This window comes from Sesamum indicum, linkage group LG9 (genome assembly GCF_000512975.1).
Source record: "Sesamum indicum cultivar Zhongzhi No. 13 linkage group LG9, S_indicum_v1.0, whole genome shotgun sequence".
Classification (NCBI taxonomy): domain Eukaryota; kingdom Viridiplantae; phylum Streptophyta; class Magnoliopsida; order Lamiales; family Pedaliaceae; genus Sesamum; species Sesamum indicum.
The window spans coordinates 3,866,728-3,879,133 of record NC_026153.1 but is presented as its reverse complement, the minus strand read 5'-3'; the positions used below and the strand labels follow the sequence as shown (position 1 = coordinate 3,879,133).

General features: G+C 35.6%; 3 protein-coding genes across 4 annotated transcripts; all 3 read right to left on the bottom strand.

The window, feature by feature from the left end:
- On the bottom strand, nucleotides 661–3,192 carry LOC105170508 (putative pentatricopeptide repeat-containing protein At5g59200, chloroplastic). Its single transcript, XM_011091291.2, has one exon. It carries the CDS (start codon nucleotides 3,108–3,110, stop codon nucleotides 1,206–1,208), a length of 1,905 nt encoding a protein of 634 aa, XP_011089593.1. The 5' UTR covers nucleotides 3,111–3,192; the 3' UTR covers nucleotides 661–1,205.
- On the bottom strand, nucleotides 3,439–5,911 carry LOC105170507 (ubiquitin-like-conjugating enzyme ATG10). Of its 2 annotated transcripts, none has more exons than XM_011091289.2 (6): nucleotides 5,694–5,911; nucleotides 5,557–5,607; nucleotides 5,360–5,443; nucleotides 4,689–4,788; nucleotides 4,073–4,170; nucleotides 3,439–3,873 (listed from the first exon to the last, which is right to left on the bottom strand). In XM_011091289.2, exons 1-6 carry the CDS (start codon nucleotides 5,841–5,843, stop codon nucleotides 3,664–3,666), a joined length of 693 nt encoding a protein of 230 aa, XP_011089591.1. In that variant the 5' UTR covers nucleotides 5,844–5,911; the 3' UTR covers nucleotides 3,439–3,663. The 2 variants fall into 2 exon arrangements, with proteins under 2 accessions (XP_011089591.1, XP_011089590.1); XM_011091288.2 differs by having other exon boundaries at nucleotides 5,682–5,910.
- Nucleotides 6,740–11,308, bottom strand: LOC105170506 (FRIGIDA-like protein 3). Its single transcript, XM_011091287.2, has 4 exons — nucleotides 11,104–11,308; nucleotides 8,726–9,776; nucleotides 7,666–7,844; nucleotides 6,740–7,359 (listed from the first exon to the last, which is right to left on the bottom strand). The coding sequence occupies exons 2-4, from the start codon at nucleotides 9,762–9,764 to the stop codon at nucleotides 6,940–6,942; spliced, it is 1,638 nt and encodes a 545-aa protein (XP_011089589.1). The 5' UTR covers nucleotides 9,765–9,776; nucleotides 11,104–11,308; the 3' UTR covers nucleotides 6,740–6,939.

Here is a 12,406-nt window from a genome sequence, read left to right as displayed (position 1 = left end):
TCACATTATTATTTATCATATCATTGTTGCATTCTTTTTTTTCTATCATTTTATGTGATATAGGAATAGATAATTTCCGACATGATTGATGATGTATTATTCAACACATTACAATGAAGTACTTGATATTGTCTTAAGTCCAATAAATTATTTTTTCATACATTTTAAAAAGAATACATAACAAAAGCTCTGATTATATTTTTTATTCACTTTTTCTTTCTTTATATTCTTTTACAGTTACTTGTTCTTCATGTGCTATAATTGCTTTATAATACATAAGTATTTACTGTATAACAACAATCGTTTCGGAATCATATTATATCCTAAAATTTTAAAGAATTGTCGAATCTCATTTCCATATCATGTTGTGTCCGTGTCGCTATATTTGTATATCTTTAACATCTATCTCAGGAATAGAGGTTTTCTCTGTATTTCAACTTAAACAGCAATCAGGTTTCTCCAATTTCTCTGCATCTCATGCTGTTAACCATTGTTCCTATGTATTTCCTAACCGCAGTTTTGCTCTACCAAGTTACTAAAAAGAGGTGCTACAGCAAGCCAGTTCCACTCAATTTGGCCATGAATCCAGAGAAACAATTGCACGACCATCAATGAAAGTGAAGTTTAACTCTGCAACAATGTTAGTAGAGTAAGGAAAAAGAGGCTCAGCTATAACAGAGTGCAGATGCGGCCCTTTTGGAGTTTCCTGTGTGAAGAACTAGACACTAAAAGTTCTTGATCAGCTTGGTCTGTCCTGTTATAAGCTCCAAGAACACGTCAAGCGATAATAATAGAAAGATGCAACAATTATGAAGTTCAGATCTGGAGGAAGTAGGAGTTTCAAAGCATTTGCTGGAAGGAAAACAGTATAATATGTATATTCAGCTTGTCTTTCATTGGCTAGTTACCAATTTAAATTTAGTTGGAGGATATATATACACAACTCGTTGCCTATCCAGTATCGGTCATTGCCCTCACATCAAAAGCTTATATTCCTGTCAACATTTGCTTCACCCATGGCGAAAGCACAACACGTACCACATGTGATGCAAATTTCACCATAAATGTCATTCTTAAGTATCCTGCTGCTCAAAATAAATTAAAGCACTAACACAAATACAGGAGTTCCCCATTGTCCATCTTAATCTCAAGAAAGGTGAAAGCATACCTTTCTACCACATTTAGGAGCTCATGCATACATCCTTCTACCAATAATCACCACATGAACAACTGCCGTTTTCAAAATGGTGAAACCTATTTCTATCCCTCATTATAATTTTTCGTTGAGTAATCTTAGACATGAGCTTAATCGTCGTGTGGCAATCATCACAGACTCTCAGATTTTTGACAATTCTTAAAGTGCTACGTGGTTCAGTGGAAATTAACCCATAGCATATTGCAAGCCTCTCACTGTGTATGGCTAAAGCCTGTTCTTTTTCTTGATCCTTGAGATCCTGTGATACCACATCTACTTGTGGATAATAACCTTCTAGTCTCAGTTTTTGGTTCATTTCTTCCAACTTCCTGTAGATTGCTTTCTTCTGAGGATGTCTGATATCTCCTAGAAGGAATTCATGAATCTCATTGCCAACTTCAATTGAACTGCAACCTGGTTCCTTCTGAATACCACTTTCCTTCACCTTTGCCCGAACTAGTAAAGCTTCTTTCCATTTCCCACAAGAAGAGTAAAAGTTAGATATCAGAACATAAGTTCCAGTATCAGAACAGTCATGATTCAATAGAATTTTTGCAACCTGTTCCCCTAAAACATAGTTTTCATGAACTTTGCAAGCACTCAACAGGGATCCCCATATTATATGATCTGGGGTAAGTTTCATATTTTGAATGAATTTATAAGCCTCTTCAACCTGACCGGCACGACCAAGAAGATCAACTATGCATCCATAGTGCTCAATCTGTGGCTCTACAGAATAGTCAATTTGCATTCTTTCAAAAATCTCAAATCCAAAGTCCACCAAACCTCCATGGCTACATGCATTGAGAACACCAACGAAAGTAATGTTGGTTGGCTTTGTTCCATCATTTATCATTCTTTGGAACATTTCAAGTGCCTGTGTGCTTTTCCCATTCAGCGCAAACCCCACAATCATGGAATTATAAGTACTCGCTTCTCTCTCTTTCATTCCCTCAAAAACTTCCCCAGCTTCTTCAATACTCCCACACCTTGAATACATATTAATCAAAGCCGAGCCAACAAAATGATTAACCTCGATATCATACTTCTCCACATAGGAATGAACCCATTTACCAAGCTCCAATGCTCCCAACTGTGCACAAGCAGATAACACGCAGACAATGGTAAATTCATTAGCTCTAACACCTTCCCTCTGCATCTGCCTAAAATACTCTAATGCCTTGCTCATTTCTCCATTCCTTACAAGCCCATCAATCATTGCTGTCCAACATACTGTATCCTTAGCCTTCACCAAATCAAAAATACCACAAGCCCTTTCAGCCAACTCATGTTCAAAGTAAGAGGACATCATCACTGTCATTGCCACAACATCTCTTTCCGGCATTTCATCGAACATCCTTTTCATATCCTCAAATTCTCCAGATTTTCCATATAATTCAATCAACTTTAACTTAACCTGCCGATTTGAACACAACCCAAGTTTCAAACCCTGAGCATGTATTTGTTCACCCATTCTCAAATCCAGTTCAAGCCCACACGCCTTTAACACCGAATTAATAACAAAATTATCTGGGTATACAAAATTTCCAATCATATGTACATACATCCTGATACCATGATAATACGACCCAGATAACACAAGCCCATCAATCAACGCGGTATAGTGGTAGACATTAGGATCCTGGATTTTTTGGAAAATCTTGAGAGCATAATCAATGGCGTCGCATTTGGAGCAAACGCGAAGAAGCTCAAACACAATGAAATAGTCGTGTTCTTGGCCATTTTTAACGACATTTGCGTGAATTGGAGCAATTTGGTTAGCATTTCTGCATTTCTGCAAAAGGGAAATCGTGTGCTTGCGGTACTGCGATTTGGAATTATGGTGGTTTGAGTTAGAACTTGAATTTGGCGGGAGATGAGATGGAGGTGCAGCGACTTGCATGAAGCAACTCATTTGGCACAATGAAGCCCATGCAAAATCCTTTAGGCGGGTTTGGATCCATTTACAAAATATTGGTCCGTATCCTCTTACTTACTCCCTTTTTCTTTTCCAAAATGAAAATAAATATGTATATGATAATAATGATTAATTTTGACATATCTTTTATTTATATAGTTAATTTAATTTTTCTTACTATATATACTTTGTTTTATTGTGGTCGAGGTAGATAAAGGTGAGATTATTTCTGTGAAGGAAAAAGAAATTGAAGCCATAATTGTGTGCAAACACGACTTTACACAAAAGCAACTAAAGTAAGAAAACGTGCAAGTACTAAAAGAAGTGTAGACAAGGTGAACTCTTGAAGCGTTTCTAAGCAACTCTGTCAGCAACCTCTGTTCAGCAACAATGGTAGATGTATGCTCAGATTGATTAGATTTTTTTTTCAAATTCAATGATCGTGGATGAACAAGACTGTACAAAAAAACTAGTGATTCCAAGAACTTCATGAGGGATAGCATACATACAAGACTTCATTCAATAACCTATTTCAGCAAACTGTGGAACATCACTGTGTACCACCAAGATTCAGCATCTCAAGAGGGATTCTCAGACCAAACACCTGCCCGACTACTGAGAACCATGAGATGAGGTATTTGTCCACAGGTATCCCCTCACCTTGAGCTGCTGAATCGTCGTTATGTTGGAGCAGCTTCATCCATTCACTTGTCCCACAAGGATGCAGAGTGTACCATGGTCGGTTCAGCTGCGGGTGCTCCTACAGTTGATATTCACAAATGTCTATATCACACACATATATATATATATATAGTATTTGGGGACGCGGGGGGAGATCTTTTACAATGCTGAGAGATTGATTTATTTTCCCCCATATTTTGTGGAACAAATTGGAGACTTAGGGATATAGATCTCCAAATTACACAGATCAAGAGATTGAGGCAAGAAGATATTTTTACCTCCTGAGTTATAAACAGCCACCGGGATCTAGTTAGTTGTTCTACAGAGTTAAGCGGCAAGTCCTTTTTGATGTCATCTAACAGCAGAGGCTGCCCGTCTGCAGACTTGCAACAATTAATTGATAAAGCCCACAAATTGATAAAATCAACTTTATCTGAATGTCAGCAAGCTAAAAGCAAATCTTCAACGTCCCAGGAGTAATAACATATGCCATATGGTAGCTGCACTAAAATTTCACTCCATTTGTAAGTACGGAACTCTCCTCTTTTCTTTTTTTTCTTCTGAGAATTGCATCACCAACACCCATATTGGTATTATGCTATTAAGATAAAATAGTATGATGCTTCTTACTATTATAAAGTGAAATGAACCTGATTTATGTCAATAGTTTCACAATAAATACACACATCTACACGACTACCCATAAATAAGTAATATAAGCTCGTTGATGCAACATACAAAGTAACACACTTGCATTAACACAGCTATGGAGAAAGAGACCCAATAGCAACCTGTTAAAATTCGCGCACATAGTATTTGCACACGAGAAATTTGGCTCACAATCATTGGAACTTACACTTGTTTCTAGTAAGCAAAGAACAAAAATTAACTTACCACTGCAGTAAGCACGAAAATATAGCACTGGAACCCTATAACAAGCACTGTAAACAACATGGAAATCATACTGGCGCGCTCCGGCATCGTCATTTTGAATCTAGCAGCAAAAGAGACAAGGCAAGGAATAAGTTAATTCCCTTGCCCTAAAGCATCTAAGACTATTTCACCGAACCATATCATTTTGCAAACAAAACTGTGTGAGGATATAATAATGCAACAATTGTATTCAAGAAAACTTAGCATGCATATCACAAGAGATGTTTATTTCCAGAGAAGATGAAAAAAGGAAGTATGAAGTAAAGAAGACAAGCACACAAGTAAATTTTATTGATATATTCTAATTTACAACAATAAACTGAAGAAGAGTACATTCTAATTACAAGGTCTCTTTGAAATGATCGTCACAGTTATTGAGTTCATTGCACACCAATATCTTCTCAAAATTTATGGAGTTGCTTCAAAAGTCTTAATTTTTCCAGAATTTATCATTTTAGCATTCTATTCGTGCAAACCAAAGAATATTTTAACCTATTCCCTAATTTATGAATCAAAGATCTTTCATGCATTGCTTTCCAACTAAACAGAGTGAGTTCTACTTCAAGGTTTTGTAACTCAATTTGATTTCATAATTCTCACTTTGTGCTGAACAAAGATAAGAGAAAACATACTAAAACAGCAGCATCGATGAACTCATCTTCCTCTGCACAACCGCATTCTTCTTTCTCTATCAGATCCCCATCTCTATGACCTTCCTACAATTAAAAACATAAATAAATTAAATATGGGCTCAGAAACGGCAGGAAAATAATCCATTCTTTTCAGCAAACACAAATGACAAACCCATCAAGAAAAACAAAAAACCCACCTCATTTAACTCGGGAAGAATCACATTCTCCACAGATAAATACCCTTCTTCCTTAAAAAAAAAGAAAGAAAGAAAGAAAGGATCAGAACAACAAAGCATCAGATTATCACAAAATCAGCTGATACCATATAATTCACTTGGTTATGCGAAATCCAGGGCCGTTTCGGAGAAGGAACCCACGACCACTGACGAAGAGCGGAGTTGAATTTCCTCCATTGCTCAGAAAAAGCAGAAGCGGCAACGTAGAATTCGGTGGAAGAAAGGGTTCCATCCCTAGATACCACCATTAGACGAAGCTAATAACAAAAGATTCCACAATTGATTCTGAAAGAGGAAAGAAATATTCATGAAACGAGGGAGATTTTGGATTTTCTCCTACTGGAAATCCCACACGGTTGATTTAGGTAAAAATAGCACTTTAGTCCCTTTTGTTTTGAAAAGTTTCACATTAATCCCTATACTTTTGTAAATGGCACAGCTACGTAAACTAACACTAAATTACAACATGCTCATCAAAATAAATTTAAAAAGATATTTTTATATGATGAACCTTACTTTAAGTATTGTATTGTGAACAATTGATAGCATAAATTACTTGAACACCCTTTAAAACTAGATCTAATTATACAAATAATCACTATTATTTATAAAATTATAATGCAGCCCTTAAAATTGAAAATATAATTTAAACACCTCATCGAGAAAGAAACTCACACAAACACTTCATAAAATACATTATATCGAGACAAGTAAATTTACAAGATTATTTTGCGATTAGATCGAAACTCGTGAATATCGATGCAACTTACCCTAATTTTATAAATAATCGTATATGCAACCTATAATAATGTGGTGCTTGAAATCGAAGTCACTCACACTTTCTGTCTTTTTAATTAATAAAAAAATGACAAATTACATTCATAAAGAGCAAAATTCACAAACACTCACTATCATTTGTAAAATTACTACAACCCCTTTAATTATAAATGTAATTACAACTACATCCCTATTTAAAGACATAACTTAGACAAACATTCCTGAATTTACTTTCACCCCTCAGGTGTATTACTATAATTTTATAAAAAATAGTGAATGTTTGTGTAATTTAACCAAGTTGTTAATATAATTTAACTAAAGAAAATAGATCGAACAGCATAGGAAGGAGAAACTAAGACAAGAACTCTAACGCAACATTATAAACATTAGAAACAGTGCATCTATTAGAAGACAGTTGATATTAGCTTTTACAACAGACTAGAAATTAACAACGTTTTTTTGTTCAAATATTAGATTTGCTGATAAGTTGAACGTCGAACAAACTGGAAAGAGTCGGTCAACACTAGTAGTTAACAGATCATGATCAGTCTCAGCGTTCTCTACTGATTAGTGCAGGTAGGCAGTCTGGTACGGGTAGGCATTTCCGAAGAAGTTTCCATGATTTGGAGAGAAGTTATAAGTTGCAGGGCCGACGTACGATGGAACATGGTGGTCAGCTGGGCCGACATAAGCATATGGCCTCTCATAAACATATTGAGGGTACCTTTCAGTCGTCGTTCTACCATAGAAGTTCTTGTCGGTGGCTAGGTTTGCAACTCGAGGTGCATGTGCAGCACTGTTAGCACGGGGTCTTTTGGACTGTGGTTTCGCAACCTCTGTTGCTCGTTTCTTGTCTGCCTTTGCTTTCTCGATTTCAAGAACCTGTTTCTGGAGTGGGTCCACGGGGAACTGCTCCTCCAGCTTATGATCTTCAATGCACTTAATCACAGCTTTAAGTGCGGTCAGCTCTTTCTCGTTCACATCACTCTGGAATGGAAGAGAAAATAAATTCTTCAAGTGGAAAGATATAGAACTCCAAGCAGATTTCATTTATGCCAGAAACCAAACAGGAATAGCAGAAACGCACCAGGATTTTATTTTTTGCAAGCTCAAGAGAGTATATTTTGTCAAACAGAATTTGATTTTTCAGATTTCCATAATGCATATCAGAAAGTTGTTATTCCAGTTTACATTTGTTATGCTTTACAACCTGATGAGTGGTCAAAAGCATTTTTTACAGGTATCAGATTAATTCACCAGCAAATTCGGGAGACCAAGGCATAAGAAACAGACCTGTGCAGAGGCAGCAGGAGATGTATTTCCAGGTTTGGCAGCTGATTGCACTTTTTTGGCCTCAGACAAGTAGGATTTCAGCAATGAAATAGGTGAAAACTGATCAGTAAGCTCAAATGCAAAAGCTAAATTAACAGCATCAATCTGTCTTCCACTCTTTACCAACACATCAATCACACCTGAAAGACATGAGAAAAAAGTAATGGATAGAGAAATCTTCTTAATTTACTTTACATGCATTGTAAAGTAAAATTTAGGATAATTTCCAAGTGGTTTAGATCCAACAATTATTCGGCTCACAAATATACAAAATCAGTGAGATGACAAGATAGGGCTACTTCAATAGAAAATATGAGCCAGTTCATCCTAAAAACTATAGAGGAAGTCATCCCCCACCTTACGCATCTTCTTAGGCAAAGTACTGTAACATTTTTTAATAAGACATGAGGGTAATAGCACAACTGAAGCGAACCCACAAGAAAACACAGTAAGTCAAAACAGGAGCTTTAGCAAATTGTTTAACAGCCAAAAGCGACACTTATGGCAACCGATGTGCAAAACCCAAATTTAACACAATGTACAAGGCATAATGACATGAGAAACCTAGCAGTCACTTCATACTTATGTGATAATTTGACCACAACTAAAAGAGTTATCTATTTCTCCACAATTTATCTATTTAGCAAACGGGAAGTAGAAGACACATCACCTCTTGAGGCACATCATCGTGTTTCTAAAACACACAAAACATGAAATCAAATGTTTGCATAATATAGTATACCGAATGCTTTATACCGTAAAAGTAGCCTTAGCAGCAAAAATAGTTTTACAACTGGTCTTTCTTATTCTGATGTCTAACACTCTAGATAAAGTTTCTGGTTTGATTGTACATCTCACACTCTAAAAGAAAGGAAAGAGCAAAAACATGATTGTTCATACATGCAACATTGCAACAGCGGTCATATACATTCACATGCTGCACTCTCCATAGGAAGTTATTGCAATCACTTAATAGTGGGAGAAAGCATTTAAACCTTAAATTAACTTGGTTAGTACCAACCTGGCATTTTGTCTGATAAGCCAAGATAACGGCATAATTCAGCTGTTTGTCGACGGCGAGAAACCATGGGTATCAATTTAGACAAGCACTCCTGATCAAAATCTGAATTAATGCCAAAAGTAGCCAGAAGTTGTAGGAAAGCATGAGCCTCTAAGGAATTTCCGTTGCTGGCATCAACATCAAGATAATCTAACTTCGGTTTCCATTCTTCAGCAATAGCCTTTGCTCGCTCCCTAGCATTTTCTGAGATAATATCAGAAATAGAGTCCACGTGCAGATTTAGGCATAAACCACTAAGGCACTCCATCAGCATGATACAGGTCCGACGGAGGCCTAATAGATTTGAGTCTTTTCTAGCATCTGAATTTGGCATATCTGTGGCATAGAAACCCTTAAGTGAGTCTAGAACCAGAGAGGCAGGATCAGATGCAGCCTTTAAAGCAATGGGAATTTCCTCCCTCAAAGTAACAAGGTCCTTGCGGTTGTCTGATATAAATTTATGCAGTCCCTCAGTATTCATCTCTTGGCACAATTTTACCAGCTCTGGATAAGACTTCACCTGAACATTCATATTTTCAACAGGCTTTTTGATAACCACATCAACTAATGCATCAGGGGTTTTTTCGGACAGAAATGGTGCTTCAACTTGGTTCTCACTTTTACTGACACCTAAATCAACAGAAAATGGCTTCTCGTGCTTCTCCATAGCAGTCAAAATGGCCGAGACAGCAGCATCTCGCTTCTCTTGAAGCCTCTCAAGTGAGGTTTGCTCCTTAGCCACAACCGCTGCTTTACGCTTCTCCAACATCTCTCTGGATTCAACTATTTTGGTTTCAAACTCCTTTTCTTGTTCTTCTAGTTCGGTGAAACGTCTCTTCAAAGATTTTTGAAGCCCATGAAAATGCTCTTCAAGCTGTTTCCATTTCAGATTGAGTGTAACGGCTCGATGACTTTCAAGTTCAGCAAATGCTTTCTGAAGTTGTTGTATCTTAGAGGCAGTCGAGTCCATTAAGGTGGCAGCTGATATGTTGTCCTCCATGACATAGAAATCCTGGATGAACATAAGCAAACTTCAGTTCGTCTAAGAAATTAAACAATGACATGATCAAGAACTAGATGAAAATTCCAGTACAAAACAAGTGCAGCTGGGTCTGGAAGTTGGAAGAAAGTCATATCAGAACCTCAATTTTTTAGATAAGGATTAATAGTTATTTATTGCAGTGATAGGCAGAGAGGAGAATATAATATCAGAAAATTGATTTCTCTTACGTAATTACAAATTAGAATTGATGAAGATAGAGGAGAGGACAGAAAGCCAGATAATATATTGCAATAATCGAGTTTTACATTTTTCTTGAAATAAACAAAGCCATCTTCTTCTACTATATAGACCTTATTATTTCTGACCCACATCATCTGCTCTTTTGATAGTATATGTCGCCCAACAGAACCAAATCTTTATACTTGGTTCAATTACAGCTTCAACCATTATAACAATAATTACCTTGAAATTATAATGATTGACACACCTTCATTTGCAGGCTTGCAGTTGAAGAACTACTTGAACAAATACAACCATATAAATTCAAGATTACACTTTCAGGTAATTGGCTTTTAACTTTAATTGGGTCTCTTTTTTATTTTTTTATTTATTGATTTGTTTTTCAGCTATTGTCGGTTGCTGCTTATTTTCAGCTATCGCTGGTTGCTGCTTCCACAAGCAAAATGGTTGTAGAGATAAAGAGTCTTGATAGAAGCATGCTAACATGAGTTGACTTACAAGAGAAACAAACAAACAACGAACAGTGAGAGTGTAATCTAAGAAAACCATCTTAATGGTTGCTGCAGTTCAAGATAAAATAAAATACAAGATTCATTAAGTAAGTCAAAAAACACAATTCAAGTCAAATTCTTTGAAAAATCTCGGGTCACCAACAAAATTTCAGAAGGTAATATAACACTTCCAAAAGCGAAGGCACCAGGGAGCCCTTAAAAGAAAAAATAATATTCTAAAAAGAAATAAGTGAAAATTCGTTTCTAATAAAGGAAAGTAAAAACCGAAAAATCGCATAATTCACCCAGAAGTGCGTCAACTGGGAGACTGAGACTCAGATCAACAAACTTCACGCCGCAAAACAAAAATTCACCACAACCAAACAAGAAAAAATAAAAAGTATCAAGTCAAACCGACAAATGCAGCCGAAAACAGCAGCTCAAGTGCTGAATTCTCGAAACCAAAAGCATTCACAGGAAAAAAAAAAGAAAAGAAAAGAAAAAAGCAGAACGAAGCTGAGACTGTTACAAAAACGAGACTTGATCTGCAAGCCCCGACGGAGTTGGTAAACAAAAAAGGAGTACAAATGAAGAGCAGAATTTACCGGATCAGAAAAGCGACTGGCGGCGGAACACAATTGAACGGCGGCGAATCGCGGCGGGTAAATGAAAACTCAAACCATCCTGCTTGGGAAGCGAGGGTTTGTTGTGAGGTTGGCGAATCCCTAGAGAGAGAGAGAGAGAATGTTTGGGAAAGAGGAAAGTGTGTGGGAGGAATAAGAGGTTCTATTTATGACAGCCTGATTCCGACAGCTACCCGCTGACACCACATGCACTCCCCCTATTACCTTTGCTTTTTCATTCCTCCACTCTCAAAATTGCTATTTCCCGTTTTTCTTTTTCCTTTTCTTTATTTTGTCCTTTTCTTTCATAATTTATTTATTTATTTACTTTTAAAAAATAGAATTGCATAATAAATAAATTTCTTTTAATACTTAAAAAATAAAAAAAATTCTTTTAATACTTATGTATATGTAGCATCTATCAAATTATTTGAACTCGACTTGCTAAAAATAATACATCAAAATGTAAAATATCAAGCTGCTTCCATTTTTTTCATATTTAGCTGAATTAATTTTTTTTCAAATTTTATCCATTTAATAATTATATTAAATTTGAAGCATAATTTTAAATTTAACACAAAACAAAATTGCAACCTCAAATTCAAATAAATCATGACCTATTTTCTATCCTACTTTTTTTTTTAATTTTTTTTGTTTATGAAACAATACAATTTATTTTTCAAAAGTGCTCTTCAAAAAATAAAATTAATACAAACAACAAAAAATAATTAAAATTAATATCAATAATAGAAAATGTTTCATTTAAAAATAAATAAATTCTAATAGCTACCTTATTGTTGTCTTTTTATGATGAATAATATATATTAAAAGGAATTTTTATTTTATTTATTATTAAATATAATTAAAAATTCAAAAACTATATTTAAATAAAAGATGACATAATATCATTTATAGAATAAATGGAGTATTTGACATTTAATTGCAACCCGGCCCGGATCCATATCCAGATTGTATAATATTAGCTGAATCACAACCTTGATGAAGTTGGGCTTAATCTTAAATGGGCTTGGAAATCTCAGTGCATCTACAATTCTAAGCCCAAAAAAGGTCTACAACCATCCAAAGATCCAAGCTTATATTGGCCCAAAATTTTCAATCCAAAGGCTAGAATTTGTTTGCCGAAATTTCTATATTTTGAGAAGTGATTATCGTAGAAAAAAAATTAAAAATTACAACACCGTCATAATTGATAGTATTGTAAAAAAAGTGAAAAGCAGATAAAAATAACTGGGGCAGTGCTTAGGAAAGAAGTACTTCTAAGACA